This window comes from Ovis canadensis, chromosome 19 (assembly GCF_042477335.2).
Source record: "Ovis canadensis isolate MfBH-ARS-UI-01 breed Bighorn chromosome 19, ARS-UI_OviCan_v2, whole genome shotgun sequence".
Classification (NCBI taxonomy): domain Eukaryota; kingdom Metazoa; phylum Chordata; class Mammalia; order Artiodactyla; family Bovidae; genus Ovis; species Ovis canadensis.
The window spans coordinates 26025622-26045608 of record NC_091263.1 but is presented as its reverse complement, the minus strand read 5'-3'; the positions used below and the strand labels follow the sequence as shown (position 1 = coordinate 26045608).

General features: G+C 50.8%; 1 protein-coding gene across 2 annotated transcripts in view; it reads right to left on the bottom strand.

Annotated features, from left to right (window-relative positions):
* Positions 1-5866: 5866 nt before the first annotated feature.
* CTDSPL (CTD small phosphatase like) overlaps positions 5867-19987 on the bottom strand; it is a 116742-nt gene continuing 102621 nt past the window's right edge. For both annotated transcript variants that reach the window (XM_069561466.1, XM_069561467.1), the window contains exons 5-8: positions 17527-17583; positions 14002-14094; positions 9925-10110; positions 5867-6208 (exon numbers count right to left, since the gene is read on the bottom strand). In XM_069561466.1, coding sequence (XP_069417567.1) covers positions 6083-6208; positions 9925-10110; positions 14002-14094; positions 17527-17583 — 462 coding nt within the window. In that variant the 3' untranslated portion in view covers positions 5867-6082. The remainder of the gene's footprint in view (positions 6209-9924; positions 10111-14001; positions 14095-17526; positions 17584-19987) is intronic.

Here is a 19987-nt window from a genome sequence, read left to right as displayed (position 1 = left end):
CCCGGGCCTCATCTGAGTCTCTCCCACACAGATGCAAGATGTCACCTCTCCTGAGGACCAAGTCCCGCGGGGGGGGGGTGGGGGGTGGTGGTGCGCCCCTCCGGGGAGCGTACAGGATGGGGCGGCCTCACTCGGGTCCTGGGTCCCACGGTCTGGACATGTCCAGCCCCAGGCCCTTGAGGAGAGTAGCCTTGGGCCCGCATGGGGCCTCTCCTCCTGACATCGCGCCCCCCACCCCCCCCCAAACCTGGCTGCAGGCCGCGGAAGAGCAGTGACAGGGTCCCCGGCCACGGGGGCGCACATGATCGGAGAGCAACTCCCCGCGGGCACCAAGGGAACCTCCAGGGCCGGAGGAGATGGAGCTAGCCCTGTGCCCACGGGCCGTGTGGAGGAGGGTCCAAGCCCGATGGCAGCCCAGAGAACAGGCCTAGGTTGCTGAGAACCAGAAGGGGCTGCCGTCTTGCGTCTCAGCGGCTGGGGAAGTCTGGCCCTGCCCTGTGGGAGCACCCATGCCAGTTAGACATGAGAGGCCGGGAAGGCGCCACCCCTCGCCACTCGTCTGGCCAGGAGAGGTGTTGCTGGTGACCTGCCTGGCCCACTGCTCCGATGTGAAGTGGGGTAGCCACTCTGCTCCCTACCTCAGTATAAAAGCAGGGAGCTATCAACTAGCTGGGGCTCTTACTGGGGCTCCTTCCTCATCCCTGCCTGGGGAAAGGCTCCCGGTGTATCCTGTTTTTTGTGTACTTTTCTTGGTTTCCTGAATTTTTTTCTTTTGCAATGAACCCATGCCTGATCTTTCAGATGGAACAATGCATGCCATTCCTCCTAAGCCCTGCCCATAACTTGTCTGCCATACCTGCGTGTCAGGCCTGGAACAGTTTGGGGTGACTTCTCCTCCACAACTAGTCGGAGTGGTGGTTCTCAGTTCTGGTAGATGACTTTTGAGTCATCTAGGCACTTAAAAACAGAATGTCCACCCTCAGAGACTGAGGTTTAAGTGGTCTGGGGTGGACTTAAGGATCTGTATTCTAAAGGGCCCTCAGGTGATTCTAATGGGCAGCCAGAACAGGATCACTGAGGAAGGAGAGGGCACTGGGAAAGAGCGGTGTGGGGTGGAACACCCAGAGCCCACGTAGCCTGCTCCTGAAGGCCTGAGGGCCCAGCGTGCTCCCCTTGCCGATCAGGCTGGTGGCCATGCCAGTTGGTGGCTCATGGGCCTTGAGCAGCCTGTTGATCCCCAGGCAGCACTGGCACAGATGTGTGCCACTCAAACATCTCAGGTTATGCAGACTGTGCGGCCAGCCTCCTAATGCAACCCAGTGGCTAGACAGTTGGTAAGCCCAGCGACTGTCTTCTTTCCCAGCCACTCCTCCCCCACCCTCCTCGGCTTCTTGCCCTGATCCTACAATACACAGATGATAGGTGCTCAAACGAGAAAACATCAGCAGGTCAAGGCTCAGTATGCCAGGTCCCAAGCAAGTGACCTCGTGATGACCTGTTCCCTTCTTGCCTATTCAGAGGACCTGTGGACACTCCCTGGAACACCCCAGCTTCAGGGGCAGCCACAGTTCTCAACCCTTTGTTTGCCTGTATGTGAAGGTGGGGGCATGGGGACAATGCCAGAGAAGGCAAGGGAAGGGACTCAGCCTAGGAATCCAGAACCAGGGAGGCAGTTGGGCTGTCCCGGCTGGCTGGGTGCTCTAGAGTGGAGAGGGCACCTAGGGGCCGGCACAGACTATCTGGGGGGGATGGGCTTGCCTCTGAGTAAACACTAGGTTCCCTGGGCTGGTGCACACTGTGCCCTGTGTTCTTACAGATGAACAGGCATGCCTGGTAGAACCCTATACCCTGTGAGACTTGAGCATTGTCGCCCAGGCCTCGGTTTTCTCATCCACAAAACGAGGATAAGACCTGTCTGCTGAGGTTGTTGACCCTAGTGTTTTTTTGCTATCTGAATTAGGCATCTTTATGAAGAGACAGTGCTGAGAGTGGTGAGGCTGTGCCCAGGGCTCTGCCTGTACTTCCGAGTGTGTGTGTGGAGGGGGTGAGGGGGGACCCTTGCAGCCCCTTACCTTCCTGTATAGAGGGGCTGGGTTGAGGGCCGTGTTTCCTGGATGTCCCAGTGCAAGAAACTGTCTTGGGTATCCTTATTCTCTTCCTGGTCCTTTGCCGTGCTTCACCTGGTCACCAGAGAACCTCAGCCAGCGTACGCAAGGGCTGTGGGTTTAGGTATCACAATGCCTGTGGCTCTGAGGGAGCGGGGTAGGGGCTGTGGTTTCCTCAGGCTGAACCTGGAAGCCTGAGGGTAGGGCTGGAATCCTTGGGGGAGGATGGTGAGCCAGATTGCTTCTGTCTGGTCCTAACCCTGGGCAGAGTGGTTTTCTAGCTCCTTTGGAGTCAAGGTCCACAGCTCTTGAGATCCTGGCTGTCCTGCTCTCATCGGCCCCTGCTCTTCAGAGACCCAAGTGTGAGGCTGTACAGCTGGGAGAGAACAGAGAACACGGTGAGGAGAGGCGCTAAGAAGCAGTCCACCCACAGGAGAGCGCGGTTTCACGTATTTATTTTTGGCAGGAAGGAAATCATTGCAAACCTCTTCACTGACAACGCTCGCCCCTGGAAACGTGCACATTCCACACGTAGTATTTCCCCAGCGATGTTTATCACATTCAAATGTCCACCAGAAATCCATGACTACCCAGACACCAGCATCTCCACCCCCTGGGCAGGGGTGTTAGAAGCTCTTTGGAGAATGAACAGCAGCAGACACCATCACATTTACAGTAAAATAGGAACAGAGGCAGCCAGTGGATTGTGCACAGGTAAAGGCAAGCACTTCAAACCATCCATTCTTCTCGAACCCTGGGGGGCCCACTGTCCATCACAGCACCTTTAAAAGCAGAGGCACAAACGTCACTAGTGTTTGACCATAGGGCTGTGTGGTTCTGGATTTCATGAGACAGCCATCTTGAATCCACAGGGTTGTGGAATGTTGCCAGGTTCTAGACTTACAGACTCCCTTTCCATGCCATGCGCGCACACGCTGCAACCACGGCAAGGCAGGGCCATCATGGCATCCTCCTGTCTCCAAGATCATCTCATCAAGGTGGTGCCACGTCAGAGGAGCTTCCCCACCAGCCGTCAGCTACAACGGGTGGTGGTTCTTTTTAGGATACAGATGCATTGTTTACAAACAGCTAATGGGTGAGACCATGGACCAACATGTGGGATTCCAGAGCAATGGAAGACAGAGCAGTAACAATCTCCACTGTGCCTGGGCGCCTCCACTCGAGGCCCAGCCAGAGTCCATGACCCACGGCATCCTGTTCCAGATATTAAAGTGAAAAATAATTGTCCAGGAGACTCTATTTTAACCTGGTACCAAAAGGACCATGGAAACTCAGGAGGTCATATTTTTCATTTGGCTAAAGAGTTGGGGGTGTTTTGGTAACATGGGAAGTATATGGCACAGAGATAGGTTTCCTTAGGTTTTAAAGCCCATAATCTCATAAAAGGTAATAAGTAAAAACAATACCCGTATTTACCTTAAAAACATAAACCCCAAACATTCATCTCATTTCTTGGCCTTATGTTAGAATTCTATTGCTTCATTTACATGTAGATGATTAAAAATATATATATCAATATAGATATTTTGATTATATACATAAAGCAGAATCAAGGGTTAAAATAAGAACGGAATTTTGGAGTGGGGTTGAATAAGGTGCACAGAATCCAGAACTCCCCGGAGGGCTGCTGCCCTCCCGAGACATTCTGTGTCTGTGGTGGCAGGAACCGGGCTCCACCCCCGCCAGCTCTGCACTGGCCCAGTGCAGTGGCACTCACGGCCTCGGGAACGACCAGGTGAAGGATCTGGCTCAAGCCTGCCAGGTGTCTTCACTCCATCAGAAGAGGGGCACGATTCCTAGGTTTGATGCCCCTGGAATATTCTAGAATTTCCTTGCTGCCCCCTGTTCCAAGTAAGACCTTGGGATGCCAACAAAGCAGGAAGCACAGGTGAGGGGCCTAAGGCTCTCATCAGGACTGACTTCTGTGTGGATGTCAACACGTGACAGACACTTGGCTGCAACATTCAAGACATTTAAGGCAGTGGGTTCATTTAATGACTAGTTTTCCAAATCAAGGTGCATGGCGTGTACAGACCTGCCATATAACTGTCATTTTCTGTGGTCACACTGAGCAAGGGGCTGTTTCTATTTTAACTGGCATGTGGATGACTGCATTTGGAACGCTCAGTGTGGGGAGACCTGGTTGCCCCTAAGTACTTACTTGTCTCCTGAAAGCACGGCAGTCCGCAGACCAAAGTGCTGTTGGGAGGATGTGATTGGCAGCTGGCTTCACTATTTTGTGAATGAAAGCAGAAAAGAAATTTTACTTTGACACCCCCCCACCCACCCACCCCGACTGTTTTCCAATCTTCTTGGTGCCGGTGGCTCCCACCAGAACTCCGGCCTGACCCACAGAGGACTAAGGCAATGGTGCCAACATGAAAGCGTTCTTTTAAATTATCTTTAAGAGCAATACTTTATATAGACCGTCTTATTGTCAAACGAGGATCATGGCACTGCTTAAAAGATCTCACTGGAAAAGGCTGCAAAAGGAGCCCCAGCTCAGGGAGGGGGCCCTTTCTTTCCCTGGCTCTGGGTAATGGGTCCCATATCCAGATGCATCTCCCCCACCCTCAGCTCAGAAACAGGCTGTGCTTCAAAAGAGAAGCCCAAGAAATGGACTCGGGCCACATCAGCGTGGTGGCCGCTTGAGGCCACAGGTTCTCCTGAGAGAACAGTCAGCTTAGCGCAAGCTCTGAGGCTGACTGCAGTTTGAAAAGGAACGCCACACCGATGAGGTGTGTCGGCCCTTTGGTCTTTGTTCCCTCCTGAACCTGTGAGGCTGGTGCCAGAGAAGGGACGCAGTCTGCAGTCCTCAGTGAGGTGGGACACCTAGGTTTCTGACCCTGTCCAAGTCTGCAGCTTAGCAGTGAGCAGATTCTGAGCGTAGGCACAGTGGCAAAGAACAGTGGAACAGCCGCTGGTCAATTCCATTTGGTGGCAGCACGGTAGCAGCAAAGAAAATTCCCGAACAGCTCCATGGGTATCCAGCTTTCGAAAAGGACAGATTAAAAAAAACCAATAAACAGAATTCCTTTTTAAACTATCCAACTAGAGTTGTCTGTAACTGATCTACCCCCCAACGACAACAATAACCAAACCAAAAAGATACAGAAGTATGGCAGTCGTGTGAAAGCCGAAGTGACACGATGCCACTGTTCAAGGGGAAGAATGTGACCTCAAGACAAATCTGTCACCATCAGAAATAATAAGGAGAATACAAAAGGATCTATCGTTGCCTAAAGCACTGAGCCACGCGATTGCGGATACATTCCAAACTGGGTCAGAAATGAAGAAACACACTGACACAGTCACAGAATCTCGCAGGAGCCTGGCCGTGCGGCATGCCACAGGCGGTCAGAGCAGCGCCCCTGCTGGGAGACAGGCTCCTGTGACTCACCCCCATCCCCTGCCACCCGCCCCGCCCCCCACCTCCCAGGTTTTAGAAAATTGTCATATTTATCTTCTTAGAGAATCTAAGACAATAAAAGACTAAAAGATGTCTGGAAATATGTCGCATAGAAAAATTAACTCTCAGCTTAAAATAACATTCAAAAAGGCACTTCATCCTGTAGGAAAAGATTCTGAGTTGGGTCAGCTCCTCTGAGCTGGGGTAGAAGGGGACAGGCTGTCTGCTTGGAGGGGAGGACAGTTGTAAAAGGAAGTCTGATAGATACCAAGCTTTTTTTTTTTTTCCCATTTTTTTCCTTTTTGGTATGTTTTAAGAAAAGCAAATCCAGTAAAATGCATGTCCCTTTATGAAATTCATTAAAAGAGTTCATTTTAAAATAGTTGTTTCTGTTCTTAAAAAATAAACCAGGTAGGTATGGCCACATTCGCCCCGTGGCCTGGAGCACGGCGTGTCCTCACTTTCAGCTCCCGGGGGAGCAGAGGCCAGGCGGGTCCCGAGGCTGAGGTTCCAGGGTGCGCAGGCAGGAGGCGGGTGGAGGCCGGGGCTACCTACTGCAGAGTCTGTGCAGCATGCTGTACACGTCGTCCTCCTGGCTCAGGCCCTCGAAGAAGGGGATGAGGTCCAGCAGTTCCGTGTCCGTCATGTCGTCGAACCAGGACTGCACAGGCACCTGGAAGACAGTGCGTGCAGCAGGTAGCAGAGCTGTATCGGGCCTGGGGGCCGCTTCCAGCCTGACTGGGTCCCCACACTTCAGTGTTTTCTTTGGTAAGGAGGATGGGTATCTAGTAATCACACACCATCACCATCTTGCTTCTTCTCCCGTCCCAGCTAAAATCAACCTGAATCTATCTGGTTTGGGAGGTGGTTCAGGAAGGCAAAGTTAAGTGTATCCAGTCGGCATGCACTTTCCTGTTTTGTTTTCCTGCTGCATAAAAGGTAGCCAGAACGCAGAATATATAACTACCTTGTGTCTGTGCATGCTAAGTTGCTTCAGTCTTCCCGACTCTTTGCGACCCTACGGACTGTGTAGCCTGCCAGCTTCCTCGGTCCATCAGACACTCTTTCTATTGCATCAAACCACTCCTTGCACCTCAGAGCACTTGAAGTCAGAGGTCACCAATCAGCCACTGACATCTTTGTAGAGAGTATCTGAGGGCTTCTACTTAGTGTCACTGCACAGCACGGAGACGTGGATTATTGCCTCCCATGCTTCACAGAGTTCAGTTAATAGGGGAAGTATAACAAACATCTCAGGACATTCTGAGCCACAGAAAGAGACAGAGTCTCCTTCAGTTTTAGATAGAGAGGTGGGGAGGGCTGCTAGAGGGTGGTAGCAAGAGGTGCAAAGAAGAGACATAAAAACAAATTTGGGGAAGCCAAAAATGTTTTTAAAACTAAGATTTTTGACCCTTTTACAAATCTAAAGACTGTTTAGAAATGTAACAGTTCACCGGTGGTGGTGGTTTAGTCACTAAGTTGCATCCAACTCTTTGCGACCCCATGGACTGTAGCCCTCCAGACTCCTCTGTCCACACGATTCTCCAGGCAAGAATACCAGAGCGGGTTGCCATTTCCTTTTCTAGAGGATCTGCCCGACCTAGGGATCGAACCTGCATCTCCTGCATTGCTGGTGGATTCTTTACCGACGGAGTCACCGGGGAAGCCAACAATTCATTATGTAATAAAAAAAAAATCAACAAGCTAAGGAGTGAGCAAAAAATGACCACTCCTTGGGGAAGGGGTGGGAATAGGGGAGAGGGCAGGAATGGACACAAGATTTCTCGGCATGTGTCTTTGTTGACAGTTTTATTTTTAATTTTTAAAAAAGTTTTGGCCGCACATCGAGTCATGCGGAGTCTTCTTTCCCCGAGCAGGGATTAAATCCAAACCTTCCTATGGTGCAAGCGCTTGTGGAGTCCTAAGCACTAGACTGCCAAGGGGAGAACCTTCGGTGACAGTTTTCATGCTAAACCATGTAAATGTGTTACATGATTGAAATGCAATTAAATCAGTAAGGGAAAAAAGCAACCAAAAAAATGAACCTTCATGTATATAAGTTCGGTGACATAACCATAGAAAGGATTATTTCAGGTGATTTTGAAACATAGTTTTCTGTTTGTAGAATTGCTCAAAAAAATTCCTAAATGCATTCAATTGTTTTATTGTTAGTAATAATATTAAAACAATGCAATTTGAAACTGTTAAACTATACTATAGGATGAATGAAATCTGTAATGATGTTAATAAGGAATCATGAGTTTCAGTGTAAGAGGAGACATAAATACAAAAACAAAAGGAAATTAAATAAAAACTGTTACAATTGAATTGGAAAAACCAATGTAAATTTATGATTTTGTCTTCATTCTATAAATAAAAATAAAGCATGTTCGCTCTGTCCAGTAGAAAGGACTGGAAGCAAAGGACATCCTAATAACAATGAGAACCCACCCAAACTGTGGTCTCTAAATACTATTTTCACTCACAGGAACCAGGTTGCTTAGAAAAATGGCTGATTATAGGGCTGGAGCAAGAAATGGACAAGATGAGCTTGGAATATCTTGTTGGACCAGAAAGCAGGAAGTGATCAAAGACTATTGTTATTTGAAGGAGCATCCACTAGCTATAGGTGAACATTTGAGCATAAAAAGGATAACAGATTAAATTATAACATTGAAAAATCCATAGCTTCATAGTGGTACCTAAAAAAATTGGTTACTTCTAGAGGTTGCTAGAGCACCATCTCATAACTCTCAAAACAGAAAAAAATAAAGAAAAAGAACCAAGACTTTACTCTGATTTCCCTGTTTAAACTGAATTTTAGGGTAATCAAGTAATCAGTAAGTTCAATTAAAAAAAAAAAAAGAATTCCAGCCAACAGATGCAGAAAGATGCCAACAGATGCAAAAGAAAGATGCCATTTTGTAATTTCTAATAAAATAGTGGATGTAGGCAAAGATTATCAACAACTGCTCACATTTTTAGGTGAAAAGTCAATTGAAAATTTGAAAATGGATGGATCAGGCTGATAACACCTGAATCCAAAGGGCAATTTAAAATCTTTAGAAGTGGGACAATCTGATGTCATATACCTTCTGATGTGATGTCACAGTAAGAACTCAATACCGAAGCAATGTATGTACCTACCTTGTTTGGATTCTGACTCAAACAATCCAAATAAAAGAAAATATTTCTAGATGATAGGGAAAAGATGAATACAGACTGGAAGTTAGTGATAATATCAAGAAACTGCTAGTATTATCAGACGTGATAATGGGATTAGGATTTATTTTTTTGGTGGTGGTAGAAGGGGCTGTGCTGCATGGCTTGTGGGATCTTAGTTCCCTGACCAGGGATTGTACTCGTGACCCCTACAATGGAAGCAGAGTCCTAACCACTGGACCGCCAGGGAAGTGCCTGGAATTGAGATGATAAAAAGAATCCTTATCTGTTAGACACATTACAAAATGCATTATATTGAATTTAACTCATCAAAAGAAGCATACTTTAATATATTTTGAATGTTTGTTCAGTTAATGATTATACACTAAGGGAACCTAGCTTGAACTCGGTTTTTGGTTGTAAGAGGAGCAACGTGGTTATGGTCTCAAGGAAAAGATCCTGTATGGGCTTTTGTTGAGACTGGGAAGCCTGGTCTTGGGAGAAGCATCCTCTCCAGGGCCTGAGCTGAGGCCCGGTGTGGCAGCCACTGTGGAAGGGTGAGCAGTCTCCAGCAGGGCTGCCCTTGCCTCCTGGAAATGAAGGGCCAGCGGCAGGAGGGCGCCTCTCCTGCTCTGAGATGTGCTGCATCCAGGGACTTGGCACTGGGAGCTGCCCCGCTCTGGGGAGTTTTATGCAGGAGATGTTCCCATTGTCTACTTTTTAAACATCATTAGGAGGTGGTAAAGCCTGGCAGTCTCATTTGAAGACCTCATTAAAGTGTTTTATTCATTCTTCATACTTCTGTTGAAGAGGTCACCCAGACCTTCTGAATTTACAGGGGTCACGAAGTCCTGGGCAATAGCCAGGAGGCTGATGACAGACAAAAACCTTCTCAGTCATGATCCCAAAGATGCTGAGAAGATAACAGGCTCACTGAACATGTACCCAACACAAGCACTGCCACACTTGATACTCCAACAATCCCACGAATCAGCATGCCTAGAATGCCCATTTGACAGAGAGGGCAACTTTGGCAGAGAGGCTCAGTGAGCATAAATAACGGCCAATGTCATGTAACTGCTCAATGCAAAGCTGGGATTTCACTAAGGAAAAGGCCACGAAACCCCCACACAGGTGCTTGAAGGTACGGAAGTGGCAAGAGAGCCGCTCTACCTGGCAAGAGAGCTTAGCTGGAGCCCTGAGTCCCTTTGGTCTGGGGCTACTTACTGCATTCTCAGGATGGAAGATGTAGGAGGCAGGAGAATTGTCCACGATGATCACTTTGCTCAGCTCCCGCCCAAGGCGGCTCAGGTCTTTCACATAGTTCCCACGATGGAAAACACACGATTCCCGGAAGAGCCGGGCCCGGAACACACCCCAGCGGTCCAGCAGGTCGGCCACAGGGTCTGCGTACTGGGAAGCAGGCGTCACAGTGAATGGTGGGGGCCTGGAAGAGCTCAGGAGCCCTGACCTCCTGTAGCAAGAGCCATACTACTCATCTAAAAAGGGACTTATGTAACTGGAGGTGTTTCAAGCTCCTGGGTAATTCCCTGACACCCTGGATTCTTCCATTTCTCTCACTTCTCATATCGAATCCATCAGAAATTCCTGTCAGTTCCCTCTCCAAAAATATCGCGAAACCGCCCGCATCTCTGTTTATACTGTCACTCCCTTGTCCGGGCCTCTGTCATCTCTGGCCTGCAGAGGAGCCTCCCGCTTCCCGTGGGGCCTCCTTTCCACTCACTCACTCACCTTGCAGCTGTCAGAACGGCCGCTGGAAAACACCCGTCAGACCCTGCACTGGCTTCCTGCCACACTTGGAACGAAGCCCCAGGTCCCTGCCAGATCCCACAGGGCTGCCTCTCAGCTCCACCACAAGTCACTTGAGCCACGCTGGCTTTGCACATGGTTGAGACCTGTGCCTCAGTGTCCCCTCTGCTGGAATACTCTCTTCCCCACTCTCTGCACACACTTCTCCTTCTCTGCACACACTTTCTCTGAAAACTGAGGAGATAGTTTTCAGCATTCGGCCTTCCTCACAACCTTCCCAGCCCTCCTGAACCTTCCTCTGCAGAAACTCTCTGGCCTCACAGCTGCCATCGCCTCCACAGAGCTCACCACTACCCGGGACCACCTGACGGTTCCGTCATCTGTCAGGGGCCCTGGCCTTGTCTGCCGTGTTCCCCACGACATCACCAGCACCTTGCATGTGCTAAGTCGCTTCAGTCTGGTCTCTCTGCGACCTTATGGACTGCAGCCTGCCAGGCTCCCCTGTCCATGGGATTCTCCAGGCAAGAATACTGGAGTGGGTAGGCATTCTCTTCTCCAGGGGATCTTCCCAACCTAGTTTATGTCTTGGCAGATGGGCTCTTCAGCACTAGCGCCACCTCTTGGTAGGGCTCGGTAAATACTAGTTGCATCAGCAAAGGGAAGTGCGGACTTCGGATTTGGCTGGCGTGCACGGGGCCACACTGCCCCCTAGAGGAGCTCTGAGCAGCACGGCCAGCCCAGCCCCTGACTGCCGTAGAATGTGCCCAGACAGCACAGCCACTGACTTGGAGCCCAGGACTTTTAGGGGAGGGAATTAGAGCCCCAATCACAGCTGGGGTTCATCCTGCTTGGCCATCTCCCATGGCCTGGGGGATTTTCCCCAAAGAACACTGAAAGGGATGAAGAAATAAAGGGGTTGTGTCTGAGGGAAAATCTTCATCCAGACTGAGTAGCTCGGGCTGGAGGCAAAAGACTGGCAGCTCCAGGCCACGTGAGGCCAGGCCTCAGCACCAAGACCCAAGTGAGGGGCACAGTCAGAGGTCCTTAGGGGCCCAGAGGCTCTGCTGGGGAAGTGGGAAGCACCCGAGGCTGGTGGTGGTGGGAAGGCCAGTGGTGGAACGCACAGCACCCCGAGTGCAGAGCAAAGGCCGTCAAGGCTGCCGGATGCAGGGCTACAAGCAGCATCCTGGCTCCATGGGTGAGTCCTCTCTCCAGAGACATCCTGATGGAGAGAGTGCAGGAGGAGGCTGGGCTTCCTGTTGACCAAGGGAGGTGAGCTCAGGGCTCCAGGTGAGGGTAGAGAAGTGCCATGTGGGTCATTTTTAAGCGGCTGACTCTAGCTAATTTCTTCATTATCACTAACAACGGTGGTGGCATACATCTTTCAAGGGAGTGTCCTAGTCTGGGAGCCCCAACTGTGGGGATGTAAGCTTCACGTGGGCAGGGACCATCTCGTGTTCTCTGCAGTATGCCTCAGGCCTAGGACAGTGCCTGACACACAGCAGGTATAAAGGACATACTTGCTGGGTGAGTGAAGGAAGGATGTGAGACGGGGCAGTAGACACTGTGAGGTTCTGTCAGCAGAGGTTGTTCAGGCCCCAGGGAAGTGGGCCAGGAGGTCCTGCACACCAATGGTGCTGGCTGGGGGCTGAGCTCAGGGCCCAGCCCTGGGGAATGGCTCCCTGTCAGCAGAGCTGGGCACCAGGGAGGAGAGAAGCTGGAAGGCTGCACGTTCTTTTTTTTTTTTTTTTTTTTGCCACATGCACTGCATGGCATGTGGAACTTCCCTGACCAGGGATGGAACCTGTGCCCCCTGCAGTGGAAGTGTGGAGTCCAGTCCACTGGACCACACTGAAGTCCCTGGAGGGAAGCACGTGGGGGCTGATTCAGCAAAGGCAGCCTAGGGTAGCAGCGAGAGAAGGGCTGGAGAGACAGATGGAGGGGCAGGTGGGAGCCGTCCAGGAAGAGAGACCGAACAAGGATGTTTAAGCAAGTGCTGGGGATGATGCCAAGAAAGAGTGCTTTCAATTTTGCCAAAGGAAAAAAACAGCTCTCAATCCCCCAGCACAGTGCAACCTTCCTGTTGGTTATTTCTTTGGTTATCACTTCAGGCGCCTCAGCAGCCGAGAGCTCTGTCAGAAGAGCCATCGGGACTACAGCACAGTCGTGGGTACCGCTCATCTGAAAGGGTACCCACTGGGGAAGATGATGTTCTTCCTGAGGCCGCATTCTATTTTCAGCATAAAGAAGACAGCCTGGGGCTCCTGATTCCCTCCCCATTGGCTCAAGCTTTATGGCCCGGTGATGAGCCTGACGGAATGGCAGAGAGATGGCCCAAACCAGAAATGCCCAGCCCAGCAAAGCAGCACAGCACATCTGGGAACTCAGGGTCAGAGTCCCCAACATTCAGAGAAGAGAGCCTGCATAGAGATGGAACACGGGGTAGGAAGCTGCCTGTGCATCCTTGGAGGTCTGCAGACAGGCAGATGTCTAACCTGGACTCTGCAGAGCTCCTCTTGGGGCTACTGAGGGTCCCTGAGGTGCCCGTGGAGACACTCTTGGTGCCACCAACAAATGGATGGCATTGGCCCTGTCAGGGCCAGGGCTGGAGACACAGACATGCCAAAGAGCTCTTTTGAGGAGCGAGGCAGGCCTTCCACACAGTGCAGGCACCTCATTTCACCTGCGAAAGGACAGACTCACCCACATGGTGGGAGGCAGTGCTGTCAACCGGCTAGGTCCCTCAAACAGTGGGTAAGGGCAAAGAAACCACTTTCTTTGGTCAGGGCCACTGTAGATGCTGGGTCAGAGATTCAAATCAAACCACGGGGCCAAAACATGTGTGGCTTATTTTATCATCATGAATAATCATAATAAAAGAATGAACACCAGGAGCAGTGACCATGTGACAGTGCCCAGCACAGCACATGGGAGACCCAGCAGGGGCTCCACAGGCCCTCGCTGAACAGGAGTCGGGGCCTGTGCTGAGCTCCTTCTGGGTGTTATTTCTTCATTTGATCCACCCCACGAAGTAGATGGGATTATCCCTATCTCATAGAAAGAAATGGAGGCGAGAGAAGTGAAGTGACTGGCTTGAGGTCCTGGGGCTCTTTAGGGCAGTCAGAATGCTCATTCAGCCTTCGCGGGTGGATGAACCTTTGATGCTTGCTTATCCTTCCCTGAAACCCAGGTGACCTGCTAACCCAAGTGCACAGAGGCCTCAGCCAGTCACCAGATGAGATGCAGATGCCTGTCTCGGCCACACGGGACACGCCTGTGGTTTCCTGGTCTGTGGACAAGCAGCTTCACTGGCGGCACGTAGCAGCTTTATGGAGCGTTTGTTCCCAATGCTCCTGTCACTATGGTAACCCAAAAGCCTCTCAGGCTGGTGCTGTGCACAGGGCCTGCATCTACCCCATCTGGGGTGGGAACCTGTCACCATGGAAACTGCTTCCCCCACCTTAACAAAGGGCCGCTTGAAGACAGGAGGCAGGGCTGGAGGGGCTGGGCTCTGAGGGCTGGGGCACGACCCACCTTGGCCAGGCTGGCAGTAAAGAGCACACATTCGAACAGCTGTCCCATTCTCTGGAGGAACTCGTCCACGTGTGGCCGCTTCAGCACATACACCTGCAACGGCAGGGACAGCACGCAGGTCAGTCACAGCTGCCACCGAGGTAGGCCTGGGGCCCCAAGAGCCCTGGGGAGGAAGAGTTCCTAAGCCGGTTCCTGCCTCCTGCCCCCAGGAGGACTGAACGAGGGGCTGTGTAATCTGACATGGCGCTTAGGACCAGACATCCCTCACGGTGTGCTCCAGGTCTGAGTTTGGAGCAGACTCCTCGCCCAGGGGAAAAGGGAAGCTGACCTGGTGTGGAGGGTTCTGGGGATTTTCAGAACCAGCTAGTGGACAGGTTGGGCCACGTTCGGGTGACCCAGAGCCTTCATTTCATGTGTGTTTCATGGGACATGCTCTGGGTCAGGCCGTTTCTGGACAGAGGCCGTGGTCCGGGGTGGTCCTTCTGGTGGAGGTCAGGGCATGGCCCACTGCCTGGCAGGTCTGGGATTGCTCTGGTGGTTGTCTACTTGATTGGAACCCTTCCCCTGCTCAGAAGGCCTGGGGTGGAGGCGCAGGAGCAGTAAAGCTGCATGAGGCCTTCCTTGTCGGTGTGGGAAACGGTCTACTTGACACACAACATTAACTCTGCTTCGGTCTGCTCCAGAAACAGATGCTTCAGGGGATGTGAGGCCAGCCTACTCTCGACCCCAGAAACCAGGCATCAGAAGCGGCCAAGCACGGGGGGCAAAGAACCGCCTTTCCTAGAGTGGCTGGGCTCTGCCCCCAACTGGAAGCCTGAACAGATCTGAGGGAACATGGGCGCGGGGAAAGAAGGCAGAGCTGGCAAGAGGAGGCAGAGAAGGTGGGAGGAGGGAAGAACTAATTAAAACTTGAATAAATTGCACTTGAAATTAGCCATTTCCCTAAAATAATTCAAACTTGTTAAAATTCAGTTCGACTCATATTCATTCAGTTCCAGCTCTGGCCTCAGCCTGAAGTGGTTGCAAAGGTGAGGGAAACACAGGCCTTGCCCTTGAAGAGCTCACAGTCTAGAGCAGACATTCAGCAAAACAGATCAAAATAAACATGCATAACGAAAGCTGCAGCGTAAGGATAAATTAACGATGATAAACTGCCCTCTTAAGGGGAGGGACTCACAAAAGGGAACATTTGGCCTGGACCTTGAAGGGTGAATAGGAGGAGTTCACCAGGCTGATAAGGACGAGAAATTAGTCTGAGCATGAGACCCTGCCTGGAAACACTTGGGATATTGGAGAACGGCCAGAGCTCTGCTGACCAGCCCTTCAGAGGCAGAGATGAAGGTGGGGGAGATGGGGATAGGAAAGGCTGGAGTCAGTGTGAAAGGCAGGTCGAGGTGAGTATGCATGGGTTGTGAACGGCAGATGGAGTAGGCTGGATGCCCTACAGGAGGAGGGGCAGAGGGGAACGGGGCTCTGCTCCATACAGAGGAAGAGCTGCTGACAGAGGAGTTCACACAGGTGAAGGTCTTGGTGGGAAACCTGTGGCTGAGTGAAAGGGCGTGTGGAGGGAGGGCCAGAGGAGCAGGATGGCCAGGATGGGTGTCCCTAGGGCTCTGCAGAGTGGAGAGGCCTCGGGATGGGGTGTGGCTGCAGTAGCTCCAGGCCTACACTCTGCTCAGGAGGCTGCTAGGTGCTGGGAATGGGTGTGGCCTGTGGTCCTCAGTCTCCTTTGGGATGCTGCTTGGAAAGCAAGCGTTGCTACATGCGAAGGGCAGGAGACTGGTCTGGGGACTATGGTGTTGGTGCCTCTGACAGAGAGGAGGGTCCTGGGCCCAGAGGCTGGCGTCCAGGCCCGCGTCCGCGTGCAAGTAACCGAGAATAGGCCCCTTGGGACCTGCACAGCCTATCCTGGATTACTTGAACGAGGCCACGGCCTTCGCCAGGGCCTTGGTCCTCCTCTGGGCGCCTGTGGCTTCATTCCCTCAGGAGAAACAGTTTCTGATCCCAGCTCTGGAGTGTGTACCACAGGTGAATCATAGCACAGTCTGGAGGGTTGGGGGAGCTGGGCAGCTCCTTTGAGAACAGGCTGGCTACAGCAAGTCAGGTCCTGAGGGCCATGCTCACAGTCATGAGGAACGAAGGCATTAATTTCTCTCCTAATTTCTGTCATGCCAGTGGGCAGCTTCTCCTTCATCCCATTATCTTGTCACACGAGCCAAGATATTAAATGCAAAAGCCTTAACTGCTTCTCAGATGCGGAGTTAATTCTGTGGATGCTTTGGCAAGTGTTAAATGCCCAAGTGCCTGCCATTCTGGCTCCCTGATGGCTTTCCAAAGCATGAAGCGTGGAAACACCAGGGGTGGGCTGCTGGCAGGACCTCCTGGCGGTGGGGGAGGGGGCACTAAAGTACCCGGCAAAGAGCCCCGTGTCAGGAACAGGAGACTGGAGCTCTCATGTCAACTCGTCCTATTGTATGACCTTGAACCAAGCCTCTCCCTGGCTGAGCCTCACTTCCCCCATGTGGACAGTGAGGCAGCTGGACCTGTTGACTCCCAAGGCCCCACCAGCTCTGACACCCTGCATTCAAGGGCCAAAGAGACTACCGGCATCTCCAAGGAAAGACACCCCGTTACGGCTCAAGCACCAAGGGGGTTTTCCTCCCGGGATATAAACACACCAGGCCATCCCGGGATATGAACACGCCAGGCCATCCCAGGATATGAACACGCCAGGCCATCCCGGGATATGAACATGCCAGGCCATCCCGGGATATGAACACACGAGGCCACAGGCTCTCCTTTTACAGCCTGGGGCTGACGAAGAAGACGCTGGGGCATTCCTGTGGAAAACCTGCAATGTCTTCCCATAGTGTTTCTAATATTTCATAAGTGAAGCTACTCCTAGAAGAGCTTCATGCAATAAAAAGGAATATAAGGGGAAAAAATATCAGAACAAAAGATGCATGGCAACTGACTAGGGCATCTTTATTCAAAGCTTCCTGCTGATCCAAAAATGTGCACCCTTCCTCCTTTCCCTTTTGGGTTGGGCTTTCCTAAATATTCGCAGAACACGATGCGGGAGTGACAAGGTCAGTCTGGAGTGGCTGGCAAGCTTTGACAATCTTTGCTGAGAATCTACTGCAAGTCAGTGACTTGTGACATTTCCCTGTTGCCTCCTAGGAGAGTAGCTGAAGCAATTACATAGGGAAGTTAATTAGACCATCAAGCTAGGCCAGTGGGGGATATGGAAACTTCTAAAAGTCTGCATCAAATCAAAGAACTATTCGAACTTGCAACCACATCTAATATTTACAAATAGATTATAGCTTCCCTTATAAATGAAGCACAAAATTCATCTGAGTGAAAAAAAAAGCATAAAATCACTGAATTTTTAATAAAGTCTGCCTCCTCCTGATTCAGGAACAAATGATTACTGAAAGGGGAATTTAGAAATACAGTTCATAGAAAATGTAATTACTAAAAAAAAGTGCTTACTGAAACTCAGATTTAGCTTTGATTTCTTACCTGATGTATAGTTCCATCAATTTCAACAGGAACAATAAAATCAGCATTACTAATAGGCTGGAGAAAGAAGAAACTATAATTAATATGTCTGACAGAACAAAATAAAACTGGAAACTTTAGCACCAAAAAAGCTTGCCTGGACTAGAAGGGGACATTGGAGCATGCTTTGGTTCCTCAAAATAAACATAAGCAGGAAAGCATGTTATTTTCTGTTCTGAATATTGTTACATTTTCAGCATCTGCACCTGGCTTGGAAACAGGGCTCCTCCAACTCGTGGCGCTTGCCTAGAGTGGCAGGAACCACTGCTGGCCACCAGGGGGAGGCGGCGAGGGCCTGACAGCCCTAGAGGACAGCGCTTGTTGAGTTGCTATGTTGTGTCAGGCTCCTTGCGGTTATATGGACTGCAGCCCGCCAGGCTCCTCTGTCCATGGGATTTCCCAGGCAAGAATACTGGAGTGGGTGCCATTTCCTTCTTTAGGGGATCTTCTCGACTCAGGGATAGAACCTGCATCTCCTGCACTGCAGGCGGATCCTTTACCACTAAGCCATCTGGTAAGTTGCACAAATACAGACATGTTCAAAACATGGGCCCAAAGTGGGGCCACTGGATATATGGGGTGAGGTCAGAGGCCACAGACCACGACCTTGGGCAGGCTCTTTCCCCTGTGGACCTTGGTTTCTCCCGTCTTCCACAGTTGGAGCAATGGGCCTGATGAGTGCCCGTGGCTGCATCCAGCCCTGTGCGTCAGTGATTTCCAGCCTTGCCTGGCACCGTCTCCTGCCCTGGAGGTGGGTGGGGTGGGGTGGGTGGGAGAGCCACCACACCTTAGACTGTTCTGCACTGCGTGGTATAATACCGAGCACACTCACAAACAGATATATAAACATCTGCATATTTAAAGTAACCCCGCAATTAGTGACACTTAAAACTCAAATGTGATTCTTCAACAGTCGCTATATTCTCAACAATGGACTCGCATACAGTTCTAAATGAATTCCACAAATAAGTGGAAACGAACAGGCCCAACAGAATCCTGAGATCACAAACACTTGGGATAAGGAAGAGAGGAGCAGAAGCAGGGAGACTGGGTGTGATGGTCCCTGGGCAGGGGCATGGGGTACAGAGTCTCTGGTAAGAATCTGAACTGAAGTCTGCCTTCAAGTCCATTACTGTACACACACAGTTCTTTGAGATATACACTGAAAACTGTGGAGAATACTGGGTCACAGAACCAGTACTAAGCATTCAGTAGAGCACTTGAGCCTTAAGCTTACAGTTTCTTCACTGCTTTGGTTGGAAGGTCAAGGCTGAGCTTGGTACTTTATCACTTCACAACTAAAATATAGAATGAGGTGAGAAAACAAAAGGCTGAAGGAAAAAGTGCTCGTAAGGCGTTAGATTGTGACATTCTATTCCACAAAGTACATACAACAAGGGGGCCAAAGCCAGAGCTGTGAACATGTGTCTCTGGGTCTGCGTGCTCTGTAGTTTCAAGGAGAGAAGTTCTTAGCTTTCGGATTCTCAAAGGGCTTTGAGATGCCCAGAACCCTAAAAATCATACAATATTCTGCTTGAAAATGCAGGCAGCTCAGGGAGGGAAGAAAAGAAGACATGTTATTCACATCACCTGTGTTATCAATCGCCCTCCGAGCAGGCCCTGGAGACACCAGGGGCTCCCAAGGCTCCCTCCCTGGAGCCACGAGCCCTCAGTAATCTTGTGCAGTCTGGCTGGTGATGCCCAACACTCCCAGAGCTGCTTGCAAGGAAGCTGGCTATGCTGTGATGACAACTGACCTTTGCCCTAAAGGCCTTTGCTCCTCAGGGATGTGAAAAAGTCCTCAGCATCCTGCCCACAGGGGAGGAAAGGCTTCCAATGCGTTCACAGTTGAGTTGGGATATGAGGTCACTGAATCCCTGGGATCAATCCTGGGAAGGCCCATGTAGGGCTGTGGAATGAGTGGTACCCATATGCTCCAGTGGTCAGCCAGGCCATTTCTCCCTGCCAGGAGGGCATGTGGCCCCTCCTCCACACTTCCAAGGACTCCAGGACAACTGCCTGGCCCTGACCTGTCAAGGAGGATTCTGTTTAGTGAGAAACAGGCCCAAAGAGGGATGTTTCTGGCAGAAAGGTCTGCAGGAAAATTTGATAGCTCTCTCCCACTTCCCATACAGCCATCAAGGAGTGACTGGCTGGTGTCAGAAACACCCTTCATCTCAGGTGGTGCTTTCATACCTTCCAGCAAAGTAAGCAGGGTCATGGGCTGGTGGTAAACAGAGGAAAATGGTCTAACTGGCCAGCAACAGTAGGGCAGTTCCATTACCGGAAACACCCCAAGGAAAACAGGACCAGGACCCTATATGCCTTCTGCTTCTCCCCCAACACACCAATCCCCTATTTCCAAACTTTTTCATCATTTGCTTGTTTCAAACAACTTCAAAAATTGGAAAAATGATTAATT